Genomic DNA, 27,935 nt, shown 5'->3' with positions numbered 1-27,935 from the left:
GAAAGAATCATCTTTATAATCAGTCAATAAGACGGCTAGTGCTCAAACACAGGACGGTTAGATTGTGTCCCTCAGACTCTCTGAGGCAGACTCCCATATCCACTGGATTCAAGAATCCCACTCATTGCTAACACAGTTCTCCAATCTTAATTTTCCAGGACAGTCTGCAGTGAGATTTGAACCCTGAACCTTCTGACGCAGAGGTGGGGCAAACGGCCAGGAGACCACAGACTCATTCCTGCATCAACAGCTGTTCAAGAAGCAGACACAGTAAGAACTCGGCAGGATTGCTGCACCTACAGTTGCCTCCCCTAAAGGGGGTACATCATTCTCCGCCCTCCCCCACCCCCTAAAGTAGGTACATCAGCTGCCCCCGCCCCCCCCCCCCCAAACCTTACCCTTACCAAAGGGAGCACATTGACAGAGTTTTCTCCACCTTCCACCCTGAACTTTACGAGATGACATGTCAACAGGCCAGGTGTTCTGAAGAATTAGCCACCTACAGTTTTCTGATTCCGTTAATACTGTTTGGGAGACCTCACTCCAGGGGGACTCACTAAACCTCTGGGCGGGTCTGGTTGCTGAAGTTTTGTTTGTCAGCTATTCGGCAAGTTAAGGCAGTACAGGAGAATCTGATAATTTCCTCAGGCTGTCCTCTAGGTGGCTCTGGCCTGCGACCAGGAGAGGAAATCCTGAGATACTGTTTCCCTCCCAGAGACACCGACTGTAGCTTAATACTGCCCAGCGGTCGAATCCAGTCATTGTCTCTGGGTGCTTCACAATCATTAGCTCATGGGGGAATCTGGGACTGGCCCAGAGAATTAATACAAAGTGAAACTCTTTGAATAGCAGCTGGAGTGTCTGACTCCCACCACAGAGAATTCAGGCACGAACAAATAGGGACAAAGTTTCCGTGAGGGATGTTACAGAGAGAGACAGAAGAAAATGCAGCTGAACTATGTTTCTAAATTACAAATGAGAGCGGTTTAACAAAAGCAGAGAAATAAAGAGAGCGAGAAACAAACACACCAAAACAGAGAGAGACACACACACTCACACACTAAGAGGGAGAGACAAAACCACAGAGAGAGAGAGAGAGACAGAACCACAGAGAGAGACAGACAGACAGAAACACACACACTAACAGAGAGTGAGAGAAAGACAGAACTCCACACACAAACAGAGAGAGAGACAGAAACACACACAGAAAAACGGAGACCAAAACCAGATAGAGCCAGAACAAACAAAAGAGAGAAACATAAGGGGATTTGCAGAAACAAAGAGGCACGGATGTGGTGCTCAGGATGGGGGTGGGGTGAATTACAGGGGGGTGCGTGCAAACAGAGAAACTGAGACGAAACTGATTGACACAATGTGGGTGTGTGAATCAGCCTTTGAGTATGAGCCGGTGTGTGTACAATCAATGTTTGTGAGTCAGTGAGTGCACGGCCGATCTGAGTGCCTAATCCTGTTCTGCAGTGATTTAACTCCTTCCTCTCATTCTGCTGAATCACTCTAACCCTGTTTCATGCCCCATTCTCGTTTGTGCTGAGTCACGCTCTCTCAGCGCCTTTCCTCCGCCCAGCCTCCTGCTCGGACTCCTCCCTTCTTTCTAACACTGACATTTAATCAGGAGACACTCCTGGGAATGAGCAGTTTGCTGGGAGTCTCTATCCTCGTTTCGATCAGGCCGGTGTAGGACGGCTCTCCCTGGTGATTGAACAGGTAGGCCAGAGATCTGATTGTACAATCCAGGAATATCACGACCTTTCCCCACTGGCAGCTGCCTTTTGTTCAGCTTCATCCCCCTGAGTAAGAGCTCTGCATCACGTGTGCCTGTGTATAAGAAATGCCTGTCAACTATTCCACTGTAGAGGGTCTCACGTGCTTCCTGGCTCAAGGCACTGGATGGCAATCAGGAGCAGGAACATTAACAGATCCCAGCCCACCCACTCCCTCCCACCAAACCTCTTCCTAACACTGAGGCACCGATGTCGACTGTTAGCACCTCAACAGGACTTCCTGTACCTGAACTCAGGTGGGTGCTGTGTGGGTCAGATCACGCAATAGCAGCCAGCTTTAGAAACAGGGACTCATGCTGCCCGATGTTGTCCAATCACTGTCACAGCTGGGTGATTCAATCTACGCCACTCCCAGCTCAGGATCGGCAAGAATGTTTGTAAACAAACCCCTCCATATCCGTCAGCTTTCCCTCGCTGATTAAATGTTTATAATTGATCACTGTGAGGGTGAGGTGGAACATTGACCCCCACCTCCGTCTTCTCACTGCACATGGGAGGGAGGGGTTAACATTAATAATTCAACCTCCCAGCTTCAACCAGTCACCTTTCCAGCCATTTATATTTCATCAAACTCCAATCAAATCATCAATAACGCTCCCCGAAGAGGCAGGCAGGGTCTTAGACAGCATTCAGAATGGTACCATGTTAGGGTGGGTCATGCACTGTCAACTACTCGGCAACAGATTCGAGACCAGAGGCACAGACTAACTGAGGTTACCCATCTGCTCCTTTTAACACTTCTTTTGGTGAGACAGAATGACATTGCTACCATTGCCCCCTGACCCTAAGTCTCCAGCAGTCACCACCCCACTGCCAATCCCAGCAAGTCCGATCATCTGCAGGGAGTGGAGGGGTTGGGAAAGGTGTAGCTAGTCCCTAGTTGCAGAGTCCTGACATGAGTGTTGAGGGAGATGGTAGCGCATTGGTAATTTCACTGGAATTCAGTGCTCCAGGCTAATTCTCTAGGGACACAAGTTTAAATCCCACCACAGCAACCAATGGAATTTAAATACAATAATATCTGGAATTTAAAGCTAATCTCTGTAATAAGTCCGACTGGTTGAAGTTGGGAGGTTGAATCGTCAGTGATGGTGGCCATGGAACTACTGTTGATTGTCTGAGGAAATCCATCTGGTCCACTAACGTAGGGAAGGAAACCTACCATTTATACCCGGTCTGACCCCAGTCTCAGAGTAATGTGATTGACCCTTAACTGTCTTTCGAAGGAATGGAATTTCTGGCTGGTCCATCCTTCACAGCCAATGAAGTGTAATCAGATGGAGGAAATGTATTAGCTGTGCACAGCAATGTGCAAAAGATCCCATCACCTGTTCTAATGATAGTGCTTGGGGGATAAATGTTGCCCAGGATAATTAAAAGAACCCTTCTGCTCCTCTTCAAATAGTTTGATCACATCTTTATCCTCCTACATTGCAAAATCAGACAGGGCCTTAATGTTACATCTGAAAGACAGTGTGTTCAATGGTACATCACGTAGCAAGACATTCAGCTCTCGGAAATAATGCCAGCCTTGCTGACAATGCTCCGGATTGACTACTCTAAAAAGTGTTTTGGGATTTTGTGTGATTGTGAAAAGTTCTTTATAAAACCTGTTCCAGTGTCGCAAATGAGCTCCAGAGGCAGCCTCCATTACTATATCTCTCAAACAGTACCTCCATGGCAGTGAATTATTCAATTGTCGTATCCAGGCTGGAACTGGCTGGGTTGGAGCCGGCCAGGCTGGAGCTGTCCAGGATGCAGTTAATGCAATGGATCTGTCTAGGACAGGGGTGGGCAAACTACGGCCCGCGGGCCGCATGCGGCCCGCCAAAGGTCTTTATGCGGCCCACCAAGTCATTAAAAAAAAATAAATAAAAATTTTAAAATTTTTTTTTTAAGGTTACTTGGGGGGGGGGGCTGTTGGGTTACTGGTATAGGGCGGATACGTTGACTTGAGTAGGGTGATCATTGCTCGGCACAACATCGAGGGCCGAAGGGCCTGTTCTGTGCTGTACTGTTCTATGTTCTATGTTCTATATGAGGCGCCCAGAATCATAACCGGGTGAAGTAATTATTTTACTTAATATACTATGCGGCCCTTTAAAATTGTGAATTTCTGAATGTGGCCCTTGCACGGAAAAGTTTGCCCACCCCTGGTCTAGGATGTACACACTTCTATTGACCTCACTGATCACTGCTGACATGCTGATGGGGTATGATGTAACACCAACATTCATGTTGCTTCCTGAATTGATTCTGTAGAGTTACTGCTTATCAAAGTCAGAATAGTTACACAGCCAAGGCCAACATCTCCCATTTCCAAAGTGTATCACAGACATTATCAGTAAATAAATACATGATCACAGAACACAGACACAGGCCTAGGAACTCATTTCTGGGTCCACTCCCAATCTCTGTTCACACCCTGCCCCCTGCTCGCACTCTGCTGCCTGCTCGCACTCTGCCCCCTGCTCGCACTCTGCTCCCTGCTCGCACTCTGCCCCCTGCTCGCACTCTGCCCCCTGCTCGCACTCTGCCCCCTGCTCGCACTCTGCTCCCTGCTCGCACTCTGCCCCCTGCTCGCACTCTGCTCCCTGCTCGCACTCTGCTCCCTGCTCGCACTCTGCCCCCTGCTCGCACTCTGCCCCCTACTCGCACTCTGCCCCCTGCTCGCACTCTGCTCCCCTGCTCGCACTCTGCCCCCTGCTCGCACTCTGCTCCACTGCTCGCACTCTGCCCCCTGCTCGCACTCTGCCCCCTGCTCGCACTCTGCCCCCTGCTCGCACTCTGCCCCCTGCTCGCACTCTGCTCCCCTGCTCGCACTCTGCCCCCTGCTCGCACTCTGCTCCCCTGCTCGCACTCTGCCCCCTGCTCGCACTCTGCCCCTTGCTCGCACTCTGCCCCCTGCTCGCACTCTGCCCCCTGCTCACACTCTGCCCCCTGCTCGCACTCTGCCCCCTGCTCGCACTCTGCTCCCTGCTCGCACTCTGCTCCCCTGCTCGCACTCTGCCCCCTGCTCGCACTCTACCCCCTGCTCGCACTCTGCCCCCTGCCCGCACTCTGCCCCCTGCTCGCACTCTGCCCCCTACTCGCACTCTGCCCCCTACTTGCACTTTGCTCCCTACTCGCACTCTGCCCCCTACTCGCACTTTGCTCCCTGCTCGCACTCTGCTCCCCTGCTCGCACTCTGCCCCCTGCTCGCACTCTGCCCCCTGCTCGCACTCTGCCCCTGGTCGCACTCTGCCCCCTGCTCGCACTCTGCCCCCTGCTCGCACTCTGCCCCCTGCTCGCACTCTGCTCCCCTGCTCGCACTCTGCCCCTTGCTCGCACTCTGCCCCCTGCTCGCACTCTGCCCCCTGCTCGCACTCTGCCCCCTGCTCGCACTCTGCCCCCTGCTCGCACTCTGCCCCTGGTCGCACTCTGCCCCCTGCTCGCACTCTGCCCCCTGCTCGCACTCTGCCCCCTGCTCGCACTCTGCTCCCCTGCTCGCACTCTGCCCCTTGCTCGCACTCTGCCCCCTGCTCGCACTCTGCCCCCTGCTCGCACTCTGCCCCCTGCTCGCACTCTGCCCCCTGCTCGCACTCTGCTCCCTGCTCGCATTCTGCCCCCTGCTCGCACTCTACCCCCGGCTCGCACTCTACCCCTGGCTCGCACTCTACCCCCTGCTCGCATTCTACCTCCTGCTCGCACTCTACCCCCGGCTCGCACTCTACCCCCGGCTCGCACTCTACCCCCGGCTCGCACTCTACCCCCGGCTCGCACTCTACCCCCGGCTCGCACTCTACTCCTGCTCGCACTCTGCCCCTGTTCGCTCTCCGCCCCTATTCACATTTATTGGCTTTTCACACTCGGTCCGTTTACCCTTAACCACTGTTCACTCTCCTCCTCACACTCAGTCCCTGTTCACACTCGGTGAGGGGTTCATGAGACACTGGATTCAGTGAGGTGTTTTATCAGCCACTGGATACAATAAGGAGTTAATCAGATATTCTCTTTTCTCAGATTTTCCTGTTGATGACATTTAACCCTTACCATTTCTGATTTAGCAGATTGAGACAGGAGGATATCTGGAGTGGACAGTGGCTGCACCAGCGTGCCTCAGCTTGTGAAAGCAATGGAAAAAACTGGATCATCCTCACTGCAGAAAATCAATCCTATTCCAGTTATTGTCATTGGTAAGTTTATCCTCCAAACCAATCTCCTGAGTCATCTATCGAATACTCCGTCTCCATCTCCTATTGTGCGATCAGTGTCAGGGTCAAGATCCCTCATAATTCTTACTCAAAACCTGTTCTCTCTTGGAGCTGAACTCCCAGGTGTTGGCCAGGATTCTCCGTTGGCCGATGCCGGAATCAGGAAACGCGATTGGGCGGGGAATCGCAGGTGAGGCGGAAATCATGGCCAGCGCCAGGTGCCCGACAGAATGCCATGCTTCGGTACCTCGACAGCGGTATCACTGCGTTCTATTCCGCACACACAGTAAAACCGTTGGCATATCATTAGCGGGCCTGACCTGATATTCTCCGGGGCCTCAACGATGCTCCGCCTCAGCCAGGAGGAATTACCAAAGACAATTTCACCTGTGCTTTCAAAAATCAGGAAACAGGCACCATGGCTGCTGAAGGAGAGGGGTACAGAAAGTGTTCAACATCGCCATAGTGTGTTGACAGTTGTGCTGCTGGCTGTGCAGCTTCTGCCAGATCCGGGGGGTGTAGCGGGGAGCAGCCAGGAGGTAGGCCGTGGGTTCAGGGTGGAGGGGCATGAAACACTATTGCCGCAGCCTGCAAGGCAGCCATTCGGCTGCACATGGTGTTGACTGCCCTCTATGAACTTAGTGCCACAGGTCATATGGGTGTCTCCCCAGACCACACCCCGAGGTACCCTCTGTCCGCAGCCGACGCATCAACTGGATGGGCGCACTTGTTTGCTAGGATGTGTGTGTGGGGAGCGGAGTGCTAATATGCGGCTGCAGATTGTCAGCCTATTGAGTGCCAATTCCAACCCCGGCGCATCTAACACCATTTTTCATTGGAATCACTTGTGTTCCACGTGACACCGGTGCTAGCCTATTAACAGTTGGTCATAGAATCCCTATAGTACAGAAAGAGACCATTTGGCCCATCGAGTCTGCTAGACCCAGTCACAACCCTTTACCCCTAATCACATGTAGGGGCAATTCAGCATAACCAATCCACCTAACTTGCACATCATTGGACTGCGGGAGGAAACCAGAGCATCCGGAGGAAACCTAAACAGACACAGGAACATAGAACATAGAACAGTACAGCACAGAACAGGCCCTTCGGCCCTCAATGTTGTGCCGAGCCATGATCACCCTACTCAAACCCACGTATCCACCCTATACCTGTAACCCAACAACCCCCCCTTAACATTACTTTTTTTAGGACACGACGGGCAATTTAGCATGGCCAATCCACCTAACCCGCACATCTTTGGACTGTGGGAGGAAACCGGAGCACCCGGAGGAAACCCACGCACACAGGGGGAGGACGTGCAGACTCCGCACAGACAGTGACCCAGCCGGGAACCGAACCTGGGACCCTGGAGCTGTGAAGCATTTATGCTAACCACCATGCTACCGTGCTGCCCCTGAATTACTCGGGATCAGTGCCAATTTTGCTGTCATAGAAGTCCACCAATTCTGTCCCGGCGTCAACAAAATCCAGCCCATTGTCTTTCCTCCAAAAATCTTTGAACTTTTCAAATGTAGACTTACTGTCCAGTGAGCTCCATTTCTTCACCTGGTCCTCTCTCAAAATCTCTTCATGGAGGACTGTTTTGGAGGTGTCAAACCTTTATTCAAGTGACTGCTTTGTGAAGTCACAAGCGGCTTTATTGTCCAATCAGGTGCTCAGTACAACTTTCAGCCTGCCGAAAATACCCACTGTTCAAATTGACAGATTTGTTTTCCTGGGGCTTGTTTGCACAGCAGAGTGGAAAAACAGGAGTCTCAGATACAGGGCAGCACGGTAGCATTGTGGATAGCATAATTGCTTCACGGCTCCAGGGTCCCAGGTTCGATTCCGGCTTGAATCAGTCTGTGCGGAGTCTGCACATCCTCCCCGTGTGCGTGGGTTTCCTCCGGGTGCTCCGGTTTCCTCCCGCAGTCCAAAGATGTGCAGGTTAGGTGGATTGGCCATGATAAATTGCCCTTAGTGTCCAGAATTGCCCTTAGTGTTGGGTGGGGTTACTGGGTTATGGAGATAGGGCGGAGGTGTTGACCTTGGGTGGGGTGCTCTTTCCAGGAACCGGTGCAGACTCGATGGGCTGAATGGCCTCCTTCTGCACTGTAAATTCTATGATATGGTGGGTAATAGTTGCCTGAATTTCTGCATCTCATCACTCCCCCTGAACAATTATGAGGTTTTATTTAAATCTACATGAAACACTTTGCTTTAAACTTTCCTTCTTGACAATAGCTCCTGATGCTTGGGGCACTCCCAACGCACCAAAGGCAGGTCACATTGTGATGAGGAAAGGTCACTCAGCCTGTCTTTATTCACGCATCCAAGCTCCTAACATTACCAGCCATTGCTGGTAGCACGTAGGGCAGCGTGGTAGCATAGTGGATAGCACAATTGCTTCACAGCTCCAGGGTCCCAGGTTCGATTCCCAGCTTGGGTCACTGTGTGGAGTCTGCACATCCTCCCCGTGTGTGCGTGGGTTTCCTCCGGGTGCTCCGGTTTCCTCCCACAGTCCAAAGATGTGCAGGTTAGGTGGATTGGCCATGAGAAATTGTCCTTAGTGTCCAAAATTGCCCTTGGTGTTGGGTGTAGTTACTGGGTTATGGGGATAGGATGGAGGTGTGGACTTGTGTAGGGTGCTCTTTCCAAGAGCCGGTGCAGACTCGATGGGCCGAATGGCTTTTCTTCTACACTGTAAATTCTATGAACTATGCTGTCTGCAAATGTTTCCACAGGGGATTTGGTCCAGCTACTTTATCTACACATTGCTTCAAGAAGAATTTCCTGATATGAGTTGTGAAGATAGCCTTCATTAATTTGAACCCAGAATCCTAGTCACACAGTATCAGAGTAATATCCCGGGTTAATTCTTTCTTTATCCTTCTATTAGATACCATTCAGGCATTGCCTTTCTTGAGGATCTCCTGTCTCTCTGGTCTCAGAATTCAGACCCTCTCACAAGGTTGGCTGGTTGTCCTGACTCACTCCAGCCAACACGGTGCAGAACAGAAATGAGGCCTTCTCCCAGTAATAGTATTTCATCCAGTTGTTCGTGAGATGAGCATGAAGAGACACTGTGCTATTGGAGAGAGTCACATACAGAAGGTGTAGATCAGAGATTTACAGAAGTATTAATTGTAGTTTTCTGCTTTTGACATCACGGTGTTAGATTGGATCATGAATTCGGGCAGCCTATTCAACCATGTGGAGCATCACATTGCGGAAACTGATCCTCGCAGTGGTGCTGTAAGAAAACACTGTCAAACATCATAGATGGCCATACCATTCAGAAGGTCTGAGCCTCAATCTCAAGTTAAGAGGAGGTTCTAATGCAACTGGTCTCAGAGGGAGATGTGATCAGCCACTATTCCCATTCAGGAGATCATTACCCACTGAGCACCTAACCCCACCCAACTCAGTCAGAATCACACATCGATAGGTGTTGGGTGAGAATTGCCTGGTAATGCCCCCAGTCTTCGATTAACCCTCAAGAATCCACGCCATGTTAAGACATGTCAAAGCTGCAACCAGAGCCTACGCAATGGTTTTGAGGAAATAGCTGGGGGGGGGGAGGGGGGGGTGGTGGTGGTGGTGGGAGGGGGTGGGGTGGATGTGGAGAAAAAAGCAAATAATGATAATGATCGACTTCAGGCCCACTCCTGATGTTGGCACCTATACGGAGTGTGGAACCTGACAGTGGTGAGATTGGATTGGCTGCCAAGCTATTCCTGTTTCTTCACATTCACATCATCTATATCCAATTAGCCCCAGCAAACCAGGCTGAGATTATGACTGAGGATCATAGAATCATAGAATTTACAGTGCAGGAGGTGGTCATTTGGCCCATCATGTCTGCACCAGCCCTTGGAAAGAGAACCCCACACAAGCCCACACCTCCACCCCATCCCCGTAACCCAGCAACCCCACCCCACATTTTTTGGACACTAAGGGCAATTTAGCACGGCTAATCCACCTAACCTGCACATCTTTGCACTGTGGGAGGAAATCAGAGCACCCGGAGGAAACCCACGGAGACACAGGGAGAACGTGCAGACTCCGCACAGAGTTACCCAAGCCAGGAATCAAACCTGGAACCCTAGAGCTGTGAAGCAACTAACCATTTTGCTACCGTGCTGCCTCCCTCCCCACGATGAAAATTCAAAACACCCTCAATAACTGACATCTCCACACACAGGACCAAAACAATTGACATCTGAAAGGACAAGTCAGAAGGTCACGGGTCATACAATCTGAGCCAGCAGTCGCTGAGGGAGTGCTGCAATATGAGTAGTGCCGTCTTTCAGATGAGGCATTAAACCGAGTACCTGTTTTCCTCTCTAGTGAATGAAGATTCCTTGCACTATATTGAAAAGCAGGGAAGGTAGTGCTAGCAGGGTAATAGCCAACATTTACCCGCCACCAATGCTAAAAAAATGATTGTTGGTTTTGTATGGGATCTTCCTGTGCACAAACAGACTGCTCCACTAATGACCACACAAAGTATTTAATTGGCTGTAAAGAACTTTGAGACTGTGAATGGGCTATTTTTTTTGTTCCATCTGCCTTCAAAACAAGCTTTTGAGGTTTGTTTTACAATCTGGAAGCTTCCGGAACAGCAATGTAAGCCAGCTCCTTCAGGGTTAAATGTAAATAGTGACGTGACAACAGTCTCCTGCAGGGACTTAGGCAGCTCCGCCTTTCAAACTCACAAAGCCTTTATCTGATCTCTGGTCTGTTTGTTGCTTAGCAACTCCATTTCCCCTCCGAAATGTTAACTCTTGTCCTCAGGCAGCTTGGATCAGGAGAGACCGCTGGCATTCAGTCAATTATTTTGAGCCGCTGTAATTATGGAAGGGATCTCTGTCTGGACAGAGTGCACAGGCATGAACCCAGGTAGGTGGGTGACTAAATTCATATCCATTGGCGCCCCACACCCAACATCTCCCCCCCCCCCCCAAACCCAACATCTCCCCCCCCCCAAACACAACATCTCCCCCCCCAAACTCAACATCTCCCCCCCCCAAACCCAACATCTCCCCCCAAACCCAACATCTCCCCCCCCCACAAACACAACATCTCCCCTCCCAAACCCAACATCTCCTCCCAAACCCAACATCTCCCCCCAAACCCAACATCTCTCCCCCCCCAAACCCAACATCTCCCCCCCCAACCCAACATCTCCCCCCCCTACCCAGCACCTCCCCCCAAACCCAACATCTACCCCCCAACCCAGCACCTCCCCCCCAAACCCAACATCTCCCCCCCAACCCAACATCTCCCCCCCCCAACCCAGCACCTCCCCCCAAACCCAACATCTACCCCCCAACCCAGCACCTCCCCCCCAACCCAACATCTCCCCCCCAACCCAACATCTCCCCCCCCCCACACAAACCCAACATCTCCCCCCAAACCCAACATCTCCCCCCCCAACCCAACATCTCCCCCCCAACCCAGCACCACCCCCCCAACCCAGCAACTCCCCCCAAACCCAACATCTCCCCCCCCAAACCCAACATCTCCCCCCCAACCCAACATCTCCCCCCCCACAAACCCAACATCTCCCCCCCAAACCCAACATCTCCCCCCACCCCCCAAACCCAACATCTCCCCCCAAACCCAACATCTCCCCCCCCCACAAACCCAACATCTCCGCCCCAAACTCAACATCTCCCCCCCCAAACCCAACATCTCCCCCCCAAAACCCAACATCTCCCCCAACCCCAGCATCTCCCCCCCCCCAAACCCAACATCTCCCCCCAAACCCAACATCCCCCCCCCAAACCCAACATCTCCCCCCCACAAACCCAACATTCCCCCCCCCCCAAAACCCAACATCTCCCCCCCCCACAAACCCAACATCTCCCCCCCAAACCCAACATCTCCCCCCCAACCCAACATCTGCCCCCCCAAACCCAACATCCCCCCCAAACCCAACATCTCCCCCCAAACCCAACATCTCCCCCCCAAACCCAACATCTCCCCCCCCACAAACCCAACATTCCCCCCCAAACCCAACATCTCCCCCCCAAACCCAGCACCTCCCCCCAAACCCAACATCTCCCCCCCAAAACCCAACATCCCCCCCCCACAAACACAACATCTCCCCTCCCAAACCCAACATCTCCCCCACCCCCCCAAACCCAACATCTCCCCCACCCCCCCAAACCCAACATCTACCCCCCCAAACCAACATCTCCCCCACCCCCCCAAACCCAACATCTCCCCCCCCACAAACACAACATCTCCCCTCCCAAACCCAACATCTCCCCCACCCCCCCAAACCCAACATCTACCCCCCCCAAACCCAACATCTCCCCCACCCCCCCAAACCCAACATCTCCCCCCAAACCCAACATCTCCCCGCCCCAAACCCAAAATCTCTCTCCCCCCCCACAAACCCAACATCTCCCCCCCAAACCCAACATCTCCCCCCCCACAAACCCAACATTCCCCCCCCCAAACCCAACATCTCCCCCCAAACCCAACATCTCCCCCACCCCCCCCAAACCCAACATCTCCCCCCAAACCCAACATCTCCCCCACCACCCCAAACCCAACATCTCTCTCCCCCCCCCACAAACCCAACATCTCCCCCCCCCAACCCAACATCCCCCCCCAAACCCAACATCTCCCCCCCAACCCAGCACCTCCCCCCAAACCCAACATCTCCCCCCCCAAACCCAACATCTCCCCCCCAAACCCAACATCTCCCCCCAAAACCCAACATCTCCCCCAAAACCAACATCTCCCCCCCCCAAACCCAACATCTCCCCCCCAAACCCAACATCTCCCCCCAAAACCAACATCTCCCCCCCACAAACACAACATCTCCTCCCAAACCCAACATCTCCCCCACCCCCCCAAACCCAACATCTACCCCCCCAACCCAACATCCCCCCCAAACCCAACATATCCCCCCCAAACCCAACATCTCCCCCCCCAATCCCAACATATCCCCCCCTCAAACCCAACATCTCCCCCCCAACCCAGCATCTCCCCCCCCAAACCCAACACATCCCCCCAAACCCAACATCTCCCCGCCCCAAACCCAACATCTCCCCCCCTCAAACCTAACATCTCCCCACCCCCCCAAACGCAACATCTCCCCGCCCCAACCCAACATCTCCCCGCCCCAAACCCAACATCTCCCCCCCCACAAACCCAACATCTCCCCCCCCACAAACCCAACATCTCCCCCCCCCCCCAAACCCAACATCTCCCCCCCCACAAACCCAACATCTCCCCCACCCCCCCAAACCCAACATCTTCCCCCCCCCCCACAAACCCAACATCTCCCCGCCCCAAACCCAACATCTCCCCCCCCACAAACCCAACATCTCCCCTCCCACAAACCCAACATCTCCCCCCCCACAAACCCAACATCTCCCCCCCAAACCCAACATCCCACCCCCCCAAAACCAACATCTCCCCCCCACAAACACAACATCGCCCCCCAAACCCAACATCTCCCCCACCCCGCCAAACCCAACATCTCCCACCCCCACAAACACAACATCTCCCCCTCCAAACCCAATATCTCCCCCACCCCCCCAAACCCAACATCTCCCCCCCAAACCCAACATCTCCCCCCCCACAAACACAACATCTCCCCCCCCAAACCCAACATCTCCCCCACCCCCCCAAACCCAACATCTACCCCCCCAAACCCAACATCTCTCCGCCCAAACCCAACATCTCCCCCCAAACCCAACATCTCCCACCCCCAACCAACATCTCCCCCCCAACCCACATCCCCCCCAAACCCAACATCTCCCCCCCCAAACCCAACATCTCCCCCCCCCACAAACACAACATCTCCCCCCCAAACCCAACATCTCCCCTACCCCCCCAAACCCAACATCTACCCCCCCAAACCCAACATCTCCCCCCAACCCAACATCTCCCCCCCCAACCGCAACATCTCCCCCCAAACCCAACATCTCCCCCCCCAACCGCAGCATCTCCCCCCCAACCCCAGCATCGCCCCCCCCTCAACCCAAGCATCTCCCCCCCTCAACCCCAGCATCGCCCCCCCCCTCAACCCCAGCATCTCCCCCCCCTCAACCCCAGCATCTCCACCCCCCCAACCCCAGCATCTCCCCCCCAACCCCAGCATCTCCACCCCCCCCAACCCCAGCATCTCCCCCCCAACCCCAGCATCTCTCCCCCCAACCCAACATCTCCCCCCAACCCAACATCTCCCCCCAACCCAACATCTCCCCCCACCCACATCTCCCCCCAACCCAACATCTCCCCCCCAACCCAACATCTCCCCCCCCAACCCAACATCTCCCCCCACCAACCCAACATCTCCCCCCCCAACCCAACATCTCCCCCCCAACCCAACATCTCCCCCCCAACCCAACATCTCCCCCCCAACCCAACATCTCCCCCCAACCCAACATCTCCCCCCAACCCAACATCTCCCCCCCAACCCAACATCTCCCCCCCTCCAACCCAACATCTCCCCCCAACCCAACATCTCCCCCCCCAAACCTAACCTCTCCCCCCCAAACCCTACCTCTCCCCCCCCCAACCCAACCTCTCCCCCCAACCCAATCTCTCCCCCCCCTCAAACCCAACCTCTCCCCGCCCCCCCCCCCCCCCCAAACCCAACCACACACCCCAACCCAACCACCCCAACCGAACCACTCCACCCAACCCAACCACCCCACCCCAACGTATATAAGAACATAAGAACTAGGAGCAGGAGTAGGCCATCTGGCCCCTCGAGCCTGCTCCGCCATTCAATTAGATCAAGGCTGATCTTTTGTGGACTCAGCTCCACTTTCCGGCCCGAACACCATAACCCTTAATCCCTTTATTCTTCAAAAAACTATCTATCTTTACCTTAAAAACATGTAATGAAGGAGCCTCAACTGCTTCACTGGGCAAGGAATTCCATAGATTCACAACCCTTTGGGTGAAGAAGTTCCTCCTAAACTCAGTTCTAAATCTACTTCCCCTTATTTTGAGGCTATGCCCCCTAGTTCTGCTGTCACCCGCCAGTGGAAACAACCTGCCCGCATCTATCCTATCTATTCCCTTCATAATTTTTAATGTTTCTATAAGATCCCCCCTCATTCTTCTAAATTCCAACGAGTGCAGTCCCAGTCTACTCAACCTCTCCTCATAATCCAACCCCTTCAGCTCTGGGATTAACCTAGTGAATCTCCTCTGCACACCCTCCAGCGCCAGTACGTCCTTTCTCAGGTAAGGAGACCAAAACTGAACACAATACTCCAGGTGTGGCCGCACTAACACCTTATACAATTGCAACATAACCTCCCTAGTCTTAAACTCCATCCCTCTAGCAATGAAGGACAAAATTCCATTTGCCTTCTTAATCACCTGTTGCACTTGTAAACCAACCTTCTGTGACTCATGCACTAGCACACCCAAGTCTCTCTGAACAGCGGCATGCTTTAATATTTTATCGTTTAAATAATAATCCCGTTTGCTGTTATTCCTACCAAAATGGATAACCTCACATTTGTCGACATTGTATTCCATCTGCCAGACCCGAGCCCATTCACTTAACCTATCCAAATCCCTCTGCAGACTTCCAGTATCCTCTGCACTTTTCGCTTTACCACTCATCTTAGTGTCATCTGCAAACTTGAACACATTGCCCTTGGTCCCCAACTCCAAATCATCAATGTAAATTGTGAACAATTGTGGGCCCAACACGGATCCCTGAGGGACACCACTAGCTACTGATTGCCAACCAGAGAAACACCCATTTATCCCAACTCTTTGCTTTCTGGGCAGAGTTAGTCTCAAAGGTGATGCCCCATGTGGAGGAACAGCCTATAACTCACACTACCTGTCCTGAGGATGGTCACCTCCAACTTTCACCTCTTCTTGGCCCTCTGCCGTTGCTTTACCCCCCACAGATGACCATTTCTCACTTGCACCCAACTTTATGCCCTGTCCAACATTGGTTTCCCATAGGGCATTGCCTCAATTTGAAACTTCACTCTCCTAATCAAATCCCTCTGTGCCCTTCCCCCCCCCTCTCTCTCTCTCTCTCTCTCCCTCTCCCTCCCTCCAACTCCCTCCCTCCCTCCAACTCCTATCGAGCACTCTGCGCCATGTTTATGTTAAAGATGCTACATGAATGCAAGTTGTTGTATGATTCTAATTCTAGTCTGCAAGATATCCGCAGGGTAAATAGATAATAAATGTCGGCCGAGCCATTTTTATCCCAACCACTAATGATTAATCAAAAATAAATATCATCCCAGCTGATTTTGAACTTGAAACCTGAGGGTTCAACTCCCTCACACGCACACGCCTCACGGCTTAGTTACTGGCTTGCCGCTACTTTCCTGTCACTGTTTTCTTCAGCAGCAAAGGTTATCCTGACTCAACAGGAGCCTCATTACTCAGGCTCCAACTTCACACTCTACTCCGCTGCAGAGCTCAGAGCTGAGGAGGAGGCCCCAAACAAGAGGTATCTTGTGGGGACCAGGAGGCGAGGGTGTGGCCAACTGCAGCGCTGAGATCTCCTTTCTCTCCCCTCCCCCGGCAATTTTTTCCCTTGCACCTTCTCCCTCACTGCCCTTCCATCCCCTCACACTTCGTCCGTGTCCCTTCATCAGGAACTGACCTCGTGCAGCCCCCTCCCCTCCTCCATCAGTGCCCTCTCACCTCACCCATTCTCCCCTCACCCATTCCCCTTCTCCTTCACTGATCTCGTTCACTGCACTCCCCAATTGCACTCCTTCAGCTCCCCTTCTTCCTCACTGCTCTACTTCACCCTTCTCCTCTCACTGACCTCCCTCACTTCCTTCACTCACCCCACACCTCCCTCACCCCACTCCTCCCTCAATTCCCCACCTCACCCCTTTTCCTCCTGCCTCACTGCCCTCCTCCAGTCTTCTCTTTGCTGCTGTCACTGCCCTCTCCCACTCCCTTCTTCCGCACTGCCAGTGCCATCATCCACTTCTTCTCCCCTCACTGCCAGAACCCTCGCCCTCCTCTCACTCCACTTCCTGACCTCAGTACTATAACCTGTCTGCTGACAGGTCAGGATCCAGATTTGGCTGACAATGTGCTGGCTGGGAGAGAGTTGCAGCATTTTGACCCAGTGACAGTAAAGAACCAGCGATACATTTCCAAGACAGAACAGTCTATGACTTGGAAGGGAACTTCCAGGTTGTGGTGTTCCAATGCATCTGTTGCTCCTGTCCATTTAGATGGTAGATGTGAGTTTGAAAGATGCTGCCAAATGGACCTTGGTGAGTTCCTGCAGTGCATCTTGTAGATGGTACACATTGCTGCTGCTGTGCGTTGGTGGTGGTCGAAGTGAATGATTAAGGTGGTGGATATTGGCAATCAAGTCGGCTACTTTCTCTTAGATGGTGGGTGGTTTACACAGTAAAGTTCATATTCTTTACAAAGCCATCCTGCTCATCTTGGGCAGCACCGTGACACAGTAGTTAGCACTACTGCCTCAGAGCTCCAGGCACCCATGTTCAATTCTGGCCTTGGGTGACTGCCTGTGTGGAGTTTGCACACTCTCCCCATGTCTGGGTTTCCTCCGGGTGCTCTGATTTTCTCTCACGGTCCAAAGATGTGCAGATTATGTGGATTGGCCATGATCAGTGCACAGGGTTACTATGATATGACAGGGGAATGGGCCTAGGTAGAATGCTTATTCGGAGGGTTAGTGCAAACTCGATGGGTTGAAAGGCCTCCTTGTGCCCTGTATGGATTCTATGCATTAAAATTTCATTGTGAGGTGTCACTACATTTAGCTGAACAGGTTTTAGTCTGGAAATGTACAACATTTGTTTTGCTTTGCAATCTGTGGAACTAACAGACACACCTCAATCTCAACCTATTGTTGAAAGCACAATCATACAGTGAAAAAAAACATGAATCACTTTTTTTTAAACAGGGAATGGGCCTTCAGCCATTTGTCTTTCCTACTTCTTGTCTGGATATCGGCCTTACTTCAAGGAATCTTCACTCCATCCTAATCCTATCCTTCAACGGAAATTGGAGGAGAACCGGGGGATATCCATCGTGGAGCAGGTAATAAGTAGAACTGTAGTTGCAGAGTAAATGTTATGAAGCATCATTATCTCTTTTTCCCTCTTAACCTGAACATTGAGCCTGACATGGACGGCATTGTGGCATTGCTGTCTCATAGCACCAAGGACCCGGGTTCAATTCCGGTCTTGGGTGACTGTGTGGAGTTTGCCCATTCTGTTTGCATTTACGTGGGTTTCCTCCAGACCCAAAGATGTGCAGGTTAGGTGGATTGGCCATGCTAAGTTGCCCTTGGTGCCTAAAGATAAGCAGGTTAAGTGGATTGGCCATGATCAGGGCTACGGGCATAGGGCAAGAGAGTGGACCGAGGGAGAGTGCTCTTTCAGAGGGTTGATGCAGACTCAATGGGCCAAATGGCTTCCTCCTGCACTGGAGGGATTCTATGGACCATCCTATAAAGATCGTGAACTGTCCTATTGGATTGACTTTATATTAATTCAGTAGCTGAGGATAAGGATTTATGGAGCAAGGCACCACCAAACTGATCAAGAGTTAATAGAAGAGAAAGCAATACATGAAGATACATTTAGTTAACAACAACATTCCAGTTTAAATACTGCCAGCTGTAAGAGTGATGATGGAATGGAATGAACTTGAGTTGGGACACAGTCCCAGTGTATTTCATCAGAGTGCAGGCGGAGTGCCAGGCTTAGATGTTGGAGTCTAGGTGATTGGAGAGGGGCAACTCCTGAACAATCCTGATTTTAGTATTGAGGAAGGAGATGAGAGAAGCTGGGATGAAAAGGTTAGAAACGTGGTGTTGGAGAACCTGTTGGACTCCCTGCTCAAGGGGTTGGAGATATCGTTAGTTTGCAGCTTTCCCATTGTATTCCGATTATATTTGTTACGCCATTTCTTTACCCTTCTAGAATTTGGAGTTCCTCTCTGAAGGACTGGAAGGCCGTTCGCACAATCCGGTCGCCATTCTGTTTGATTCCCTTCTGCGCCCTGATGCAGATTTTGGTGAAGCGAGGGATTCGGTGCTAAGCTGGAGACGCGAACCCGATCATTACGTTCCCCACCTGGTGCTGGGCAAGGGACCACTGGGAGGAGCTTGGCATGTAAGTATTAAAATATTTCTAAAGCCAATTCACAGGGTGTTGCTTACAATACCCTTTATCCATGTACCTGTGTTTGTACGGTTGGGATAAGCTTGTATTATATAATGCTTTATCTCAGCCTTCACAAAAATATGGCAAAATGACAATATGTAGATCGAACATTCAGCCCAATCAGGACATGTCAGTTTCAGACCTCCATGTGAGAAATATCCCAATCATTTTTACCTAGCCTATTTCCAGATACTTTATCCTCTGTTCCTTCATATTTGTTCATATCTTGAATGGTTTTTGGAATGAATTGTACAGTATCATAACTCTGTGAGAAGAATTGTCTCCTGCCCTTTAATATAAATGTCTTTCACTTTGGATAAATAACCCCTTAGTTAGTGGAAACAATCTGCTTCTAACATTTCCTTATCATTGGGAAGTGCAACAGTGGTTCACCAGACTGATTCCTGGGCTGATGGGATTGTCTTATGAGGAGACTGGACCTGTATTCTCTAGAGCTTCGAAGAATGAGAAGCCATCTCTTGAAACCTACAAAGTTCATGTTGGGTGTGACAGGGTAGCTGTGAATAGGATGTTTATGTCTATGGTCAGAGAATCCTTACAGCACAGAAGGAGGCCATTTTGCCCATCAAATCTGTACCAACTCTCTGAAAGAGCTTTCAACCCAGGTCCACTCTGCACCCACCTAACCGGCACACCCCTGAACACTAAGGGGCAATTTCGAATGGTCAATCCACCTAACTTTGGACTGTGGGAGGAAACCGGAGCACCCGGGGGGAAACCCACGCAGAGCATGCAAACTGCACACAGACAAGGCCAAAATTGAACCTGGATCCCTGGCGCTGTGAGGCATCAGTGCTAACGACTGTGCCACCGTGCCGCCCATTGTGTGGGACGAGACATCATGGGGTGAGGGCTTCAGATCGTGAGTGGCAAAGGGGTGGGATTATGGGTCAGAGGGAGGCTGGTCATGGGGAGCGGAACAAATTAGTGGGAAGAGTAGCCTGCTCCTCCACTGCATCCAACAGTTCCTCTCTCCTTTCAATTGCTGAGAGCAGGCTACTCCTCCCACTAATGTGTTTCCCTCAATTGTTGATAAACCTGTCTGGCAGAAATTCAATCCAGGTGCCAGCGCCAGCTAAAAACCTGAGACAAATAGCTGCATCAACATATGTAAATAACTGAGCTGTCTCATTTGAAACAAGATGCAGGAGTATTTGCAGTGCGTTTGGAACCTGGTTTCAGAGTTTTGGAATTTTTACTTTCTCACACATTCAGGGTTAAAATTCCCCTCATTGCCTCTGGCAGCGCAGTATTACCTTTGTACCAAAATAAATGTTAGCTAAGATAATGTCCTCAAGTACTGGGCTCGAGCCTTGAACACACAATGACATAGCAAAACTGTGAAGCCAAGTTAGCACTGATATCAAAGTTAATCAGTAATGTAGGAAACAGGTATATGAATGAAGAATCAATCAGTGAGGTCAGGTATGGATCTAAGAACAAAGGCTAAATTCAGTGCTCCCACATTCCCAGTGGGCAGATATGTACAGAAAGAGTGGAGACTAAGATAGGTTCCTAGTGCACCAAGATCAGGACAGCACAGGTTAAATACAGAGTGAAACTCTTACAGAGTCCCAGAGCCGGTACAGCATGGATTAGATACTGAGTAAAGTTCAATCTACACCGTCCCCATCAAACACTCCCAGGACAGGTACAGCATGGGGTTAGATCCAACTTTAAGCTCCCCCTGCACTGTCCCCATCAAACTCTACCAGGGCAAGTAAAAACTGTGCAGGTCCACATGTGTGTGTGTGTTTGCCGATGGAGTTGGATACAAATTGCACCAGGTGAGAGCAGTTCCACCCATCCAGACAGCAGTGGAGAGGTGTTGGAGGAGGTTGGTGTCATCAGCCATGTTGAACAAATCAAGAAGGATGAGGAGGGATAGTTTACCTTTCTCATAGTCACACAGGATGTCATCAGGGTACAGATTTATAAGTAATTAACAGAAGTGACATGAGGAAAATCTGCTTCACACAGCGAGTGGTTCAGGTCTGGAATGCACTGCCTGAGATTGTGGTGGGGGGAGATTCAATTGAAACTTGCAATTGGGGATTAGACAGTTATCTGAAAAGGGAAAATTATACAGATTGAGGAGAGAAGCCAGGAGAATGGTAGTTATTGAATTGCTTATTCAAAGAAGGTGCAGATACGATGGGGTTAAATGGTCTTATTGCTGGTATAATAATTCTGTTATTGTGACTTTGGGAAGAGCTGATTTGGTCCTGTGACAGTGGGCGGAGAAGCTGATTGGAGGGAATAAACAATGACATTTCAAGAAAGCTGGGAATGAATTTGGAATGAGACAGTACAGGAGCAGGAAGGTTACAGGTGGGATGCTTGTCCAAGGGTTGTTTATTTGAAGAGAGGGATGGATAGCGTCAGATTTGAAGAAGAGGCATCAAATAGCGTCAGATCTAAAGGAGGGGGACAGTATATCTGAAGATAGAGAATCATTCGCATTATTGGCCAAAATGGGAAGCAGTTGGTTGGCCAGCAGTTGGTGGATATGGGGTTGAGGGAGCAGGAACGGGGTCTCATGAACTTGATCAGCTCAGTGTAAGAGACAAATGACAAACTCTTGACTCTGCACTGATCAGGATTTGGGTTGGACTCAATTTGTTTGGTCTAATCCACTGAGAAGTGAAGAATATTCCTTCACTGTACTACTCCTTTTACCTCACGGACTTTGTTTCTCTGCCTCATAGATGCGAAATGATATGGACTGTCACATATAGACTGAGTGGGTCACTGGGAATGGTTAACTGATCTATTTTTAACTGTATTCAGTAACTCCACACTGCATGAGCAGGTGGTTTGTGAAGTAATTTTATTTGTATTTAGCAAAATCACAGCTGGTATTCAGGACTAACCTTTCATTGTTCCTGTCCCTTATATAGTCTATTGAGGGGTCCATGTTCACTCTCAGCCTTGGTGATTGGATGGAGCTGCCTGATCTTTCCTTTAGAGACTGGATGAGAGTGAAGAGAAGGTAAGATTAGCCTTTCTATGTTTAAAATGGCAGCACATGCGCACAATATTTGTCCAATTTGGTTCACACCTTTTCTGAATAAGTTGACCCCTTGCAGCTGTATGTTGTGTCAGGACTTCACCCAAGTGGTCGTTCAGCCTGAATCAGAATTAGTATCAGAGTAGCAACCTTGGCTAATTGTAAGGTCTCTATTGACCTTCTAGCTCCAGTGATTCAGCCTGGAATCTTTGTCCGGTGCACCCCATTCAGTTCCACACTGAGAACCAAATTAAAAATTCTTGGGTTCTGAGGTCTCAGAACATTCACAGCCTCTCCTTATCCCCACACAGCACTTCACCCCGCTCCCCTTCCCACCCCGACTTCCCTGCCCCCACTATAATGGAGAAGAGTGGGCTGCTTAATTCCCAGTGCTGGCTCTCAAAGCCCATGAATGGCAGCTCCTTTACTCAATGGGATACGGATGTGAGCTTCTCGGGGTGGATCAGGTCAGCAACCTGTTCAGCTCAACAGCTGCGATGGATGTCCTATGTTTCATCAAGATCCCTGAGCATGGATTAATGTGAAACCCCAGTCAGTAAGATCAGCACATTGATGGGCAACCTAAGCTACTGAGTTGGCCACATGAGTGGCCCTCTTTCATCTCAGTGGGCTGCAAGATTGAAATCGGGCTCGTTCACTAACCATGAACCCATCAATAAGATTAAATACATGTAATACATGCCGAATATTTCATAGCGAGTTATAGAAAATACTTAATCATTTATATATTTACAGAACCATCACCAACTTCAAATAGTAAAAGCAAAATAAATATTTACACTTTAGACACAGCAAGACACGGTTCTCACAGTCAATGTTGTGAGCAATGAGCACACAATTCGTTCCGCTTGCCTTTTTTTTAATGTGTGTATCACTTCAATAATATGAGTAGGAAAAGTACGACGCAGACCGAAAATCAGTGGAATGTTGCAAACCTGCGAGTGGGCAACAGTCAACAAAGTGTCTCGTGGGCCCCACTCAGAACCTGGATGGGCCGCACGTGGGGTGCCCACCAATGCTTTAGCAGCTGAGCACTTTGGGAGCTCACATGGACATATCAATGGGATGAATTCTACTTTTACTTCAAGGTGGAAAATGGGAATGGAAAGGACAATTGGGTGAGGTGTAATTTAGGGAACCGATTCAGTATCCCCATCTCATACATGCAACACAGTGAAAATTCACCCGCATGTTCAAAACCCAGACACATGCTGAACTGCAGAAATCGAGCACCCAGAATCCACTGTGGGCAACTCTTCCAAATGCCTCACAAGTAAACTGAGTAAAACGGTAGTCTGGTGGTTATATTACTGTACTTGTAATCTGGAGGATGCACATTCAAATCCCACCATAGCAACTTGGAAATTTGAATTCCGTAAATAAAAGGCTGGTCTCGGGAACAGAATTGTAAAAACCCAACTGGTTCAGTGAGCTCTCTGTCCTGACTGATGTCTACAGGGGCCTGATTCAATATAAATCTCCAGCAAACCACGTGTTTGTTTGAAATACAGGAAGGCATGACAGCACTTCCTCAGAGTACATATCAACCTTGTCAGTGACACCAAGATCATGACAATGAATTTTTAAAAACATCTTTGCCAAAATTCACTGTGTCGCAAAAGAATGAGAAGATTGCACAGCATCGTCAATCAGTGAATCACAGCATTTCTGGAGAGCAATTAACCCACTTAGAACTAGTCCACTCTTCATTACCAGGCACTGGTCTCCAGACTCTGGAATGTTAACAATTAACAGAAAAGACCACATTGCACTGTTCACAAAACAGTAATTTCCAGATGTCATGTGAGAGTACCTTTAAGAAATAGGTGTTTATATAAATTTCTGTAGTGAGAGTAACTTTAAGAAATGGATGGTTTTTACTGCAGTGATGTCCGAGAGTGGGTGGAGCTGGGCTGTCTGTCAGCTTTTTACTTTCGTTTTAGGCTGTTTGCTGCAGGGTGTGTTTTAGTTTCATTTTCAGGACTGGATGGCTGCAGTCACAGCCAGAAGGTGTATTAGAGTTTCTCTCTGTCATCTAAAGAATGTAAATTGATCCTTTAGTGATTTAAAACTAATAACTGCTCGCAGTAGTGACTTTAACCTGATGTGCTTCTGTTTAAAGTTTTTTAAAACGTCTTCTGGATATTAAAAGGACAGCTTTCGGATTGCTTAGTGTTGTATTCTTTGGGGGTTGTATTTGAATTAATGGTTGCTAAGATGATCACTGTTTGTTTCAAAAAGGTTAACTTGAATTCACAGACTAAACATTGTTTTGCTTAAAAAAAGGCCCCTTTCAGGTAGCTTTTGTGGGATGTGGGCATTGCTGATCAGGTCAGCATTTGTTGCCCTTCCCTAATTGCCCTTGAACTGAGTGGCTTGCATGGCCATTTCTGAGAGTCGTTAAGAGTGAACCACATTGCCGTGGAACTGGAGTCACATGTAGACCAGACCACGTAAGGACTGTAGATTTCCTTCCCTAAAGGACATTAGTGAGCCAGGTGGGTTTTTTATGACCATTGATGACAGTTCCGTGGTCATTATTACTGAGAGTAGCTTTATGTTCCAGATTTATTGGGCGAATTTTCACCAAAATGAGTCAGTATGTCAGAGTCTGACTGAAAGCCGGCGTGTATCTTTCCAAAAAAACAGCTGAATCCACAGCAGATTTTCTGGCACTTGGTGCACAGGAAATCTGGGAGCATGGTTTACACCATCATTCTGGCTGGACAGGGCCTGATAGATACAGCAAGGTGGCTTCCACAGAAATCGGGGCGCTAGCTTTAAAGGGTGTGCTCATCAGTATTGGAATTAAACTTCTGCTCGCAGACACGGAGGACCACCCTCTGCCACCGCAAGCACTGGCAACTCGCCCCGCCACGGAGGTATTGGGGGCTCTCCTCCCATCCCCAGCCCACAACCGCACAAGTATTTGGGGAACTCCCCTGTCTTCACCCTCCCCCCCCCCCCCCCCCCCCACCTCACTCCACTGCGACAATATTGCGTGCATTCTTTCCCATCGCGCACCCCTCCCTGCCACTGACTGGCATCACCCTTCTCAGGCATTACCACTACCCCACCCCCACAACCACACTTAGGGAACCACCACCCCTTCCCCAATAGGGCTCCCCAGAGAGCCTGCCCCAGCAGAGGTTGGCACTGCCAGGTTGACATTACTTGATTGGCACTGCCCCCTGCCAGGGCACTTCCTGATTAAGTCCCTCTCCCACCCACACACCGCCACCCCTCCTCCCTGGGGGTGGGGAGGGAGCTCTCCTTACCTTGGCGCGTCCCTGGTGGGGTCCCCTAGGCTGAGTACCGTTCTTATAAAGCTGTTGTAACCCTCGCAGGAGTTCATCTCGTTTCTCAACTCTTGCTGGATTTTGCACCCACGTTGCCGTTTACGCACATAGCAGACTCGAGCTCAAAATTCTGCCCACTGACTGAATTCAGCTGGCATGCTCAGATTTGAAACCATACCCTCTGATCATTAGCTGGGGTTTGTAGGCTAGCGATATTTGGGCTACACCATCTTGTTCCCATCTGAGTACTGATTCAGATACACTTTGGAAATGCCAGTTGGGAGATACTGTTGTCTGTTGAGTGTTTATCTGGTCCAAGCTGTTTAACAGTGTTATTCTCACACACTGAGATCACTGGCTTCAAGGTACTGTTTGCTTTTCTAGGTCGAATAATCAGTTGTTTGTATTTTCTCTCTCTCTCCCGTCCCTGACAATATTTGCAATTGTTTTACAGATGCCTGCGGAATGACAGGGCAATGACAGCAGATATTGCCCAGTATTACCAACATTACACCAAAGCCAAGGGGCTGCAGGAGAATTTTGTGTGTGGCAGTGTCGTGACTTCAGTAAGAAGAGTCAGTCCAGGTTCTGGTGAGGAAAAGCAAGAACATGTGACCACAGACAATATGGCAGGAGCACAGGCTTCTACTCAAGCCCCTCGCACAAGTCTGTTTGAGGTGAATGGTCACAGCAAAACAAGGGATGGTTCAGAGAAGACTTTCTGTATCTATGCAGAGAAGGTTGTCTTGGCAACTGGGACATATGACAGCCCTGCTTGGCTTGGGGTCAATGGTGAAGACCTGCCATTTGTTTACCACACAACGTCAGAACTAGAAAAAACCCTCAAGGAGCAAGAGATGCAGATGAACCTTGACCCCATTCTGATTGTCGGGGGCGGCCTGACTGCAGCAGACGCTGTCATCTGCGCCCACCACAGCAACGCCTCAGTGATCCATGTCTTCCGCAGAGGGGTCAATGACCCAGGCCTGATCTTCAATCAGCTTCCTAAAGTGATGTACCCAGAGTATCACAAAGTTCACCAGATGATGACCCAGCAATCCTGCACCACCAGGGGGCCCTATGACGGCTATTTCAGTCTCCCTAAACACCGTGTGCTGTGTTTCACCCCTGACAGGAAGTGCATCATTCAGGACCTGACGTCAGGTGAAAAAAGGGCATTCACCATCTCCATGGCTCTGATCCTGATTGGCTCAAACCCCAACTTGACATTTCTGCCCAATCAGGGGATGTCATTAGCAGCCAACACAGAGCTCCCTGTTAATAGCAAACGTAATCCTATAGATGTTGACTGCTACACGTATGAGTGTGTGCGGGAGCGGGGTCTCTATGCTCTTGGTCCTTTGGTTGGGGATCATTTTGTCCGTTTCCTGCAAGGAGGGGCTCTGGCTGTTGCCAGTGCTCTGTTTCAGGAGAGGTGCAATACTCAATCTCCAATCCACAGGTAGCCTCTGATCAGCTGACATTGTGCTGTCCACACTGAAGCTGTGCTTGAGGCTAACTTGTTAAGGTCAGTGTAGGGTCACTGACGGGAAGTCTAACTATTCTTTTAGTTTCCCCATCTTCATGGTGTCTTCCGGACCATGGGTATAAGGCTAAACCTACTTCTAAATCCAGGCTGATACTACTGTTTGTCTCCCTATAGAGTAACTCAGCTACCAAACCCATACGACATGAGGAAATGACGGCTAGGCTGCCTGGCCTGGAGGGGAGTGGGTGACAGCTCTGGCATCGATGTTATCCAGATTGCCTCCATCACTGAGCCAACCCAATCCAATTCCAGCTCAGCTTGTTAAAATTCCACCTTACTTAATGGGATCATTAGGCCTTTCACGCTCAACAGTACCCCAAGAGAAGGTTGTCGAAAAGGGGACCCCAAGTGAAGGTTGTCGAAAAGGGGAAAGAGTAACATCCTATTTCTGCTTTCCCGTGTGTCTGGAAATCCCAGACAAACACCCTAGGAATTCTACTCGGATCCTATGGGAATCACAGGCCGGTGACAGCCACAGTAAGACAGCTTGGGAATCTGAGGCAGACACCTTGTGAATTCCAGATAGATACTCTGTGATCCAGGAGCACAGAGTTGGCCTGTCCTTCCTGTGTCCTGATGCTAATACTGATTGTGTGAAATACCAGACACAGATTTCTGTTCTCATTTGAATCTTGGTGTCCTGACTGTAATCTAGGTTCTTAAATATTGAACATGATTTCTTTTTAATAACACCTGCAGTTTGTAAAGATTAAAATTATTTTAATAAAATGCTATTTTACATTGAAGTCGACAGCCTCATAATTTTTCTGAAAAATATCTGGTGATTTGGAAGAAATATTAGAACAATCAACTGGTGAGCTATTTCTGTACAAGAAGGTGAAGGGGGTAATTTGAA

General features: G+C 50.2%; 1 protein-coding gene and 1 long non-coding RNA gene across 6 annotated transcripts in view; one reads left to right on the top strand and one right to left on the bottom strand.

Moving 5' to 3' along the window:
• Nucleotides 1–7,585, bottom strand: part of LOC119971528 — a 79,886-nt gene extending 72,301 nt beyond the window's left edge. Inside the window, exon 1 of the long non-coding RNA XR_005461864.1 lies at nt 7,540–7,585. This is a non-coding gene — a long non-coding RNA (uncharacterized LOC119971528). The remainder of the gene's footprint in view (nt 1–7,539) is intronic.
• On the top strand, nt 7–27,825 carry LOC119971525 (oxidative stress-induced growth inhibitor 1-like). Of its 5 annotated transcripts, none has more exons than XM_038807153.1 (6): nt 7–270; nt 5,852–5,977; nt 17,913–18,049; nt 18,937–19,128; nt 22,101–22,192; nt 25,985–27,825. In XM_038807153.1, exons 2-6 carry the CDS (start codon nt 5,917–5,919, stop codon nt 26,994–26,996), a joined length of 1,494 nt encoding a protein of 497 aa, XP_038663081.1. In that variant the 5' UTR covers nt 7–270; nt 5,852–5,916; the 3' UTR covers nt 26,997–27,825. The 5 variants fall into 5 exon arrangements, with proteins under 5 accessions (XP_038663081.1, XP_038663079.1, XP_038663080.1 ...); XM_038807151.1 differs by having other exon boundaries at nt 61–270; nt 5,849–5,977; XM_038807152.1 differs by lacking the exon at nt 7–270 and adding an exon at nt 1,544–1,725.
• The last annotated feature ends 110 nt before the right edge of the window (nt 27,826–27,935 follow it).

The sequence above is a fragment of the Scyliorhinus canicula genome, chromosome 9 (genome assembly GCF_902713615.1).
Source record: "Scyliorhinus canicula chromosome 9, sScyCan1.1, whole genome shotgun sequence".
In the NCBI taxonomy this organism is placed as follows: Eukaryota; Metazoa; Chordata; class Chondrichthyes; order Carcharhiniformes; family Scyliorhinidae; genus Scyliorhinus; species Scyliorhinus canicula.
The sequence above is the reverse complement of the archived record's forward strand: the minus strand, read 5'-3'. Positions and strand labels throughout refer to the sequence as shown.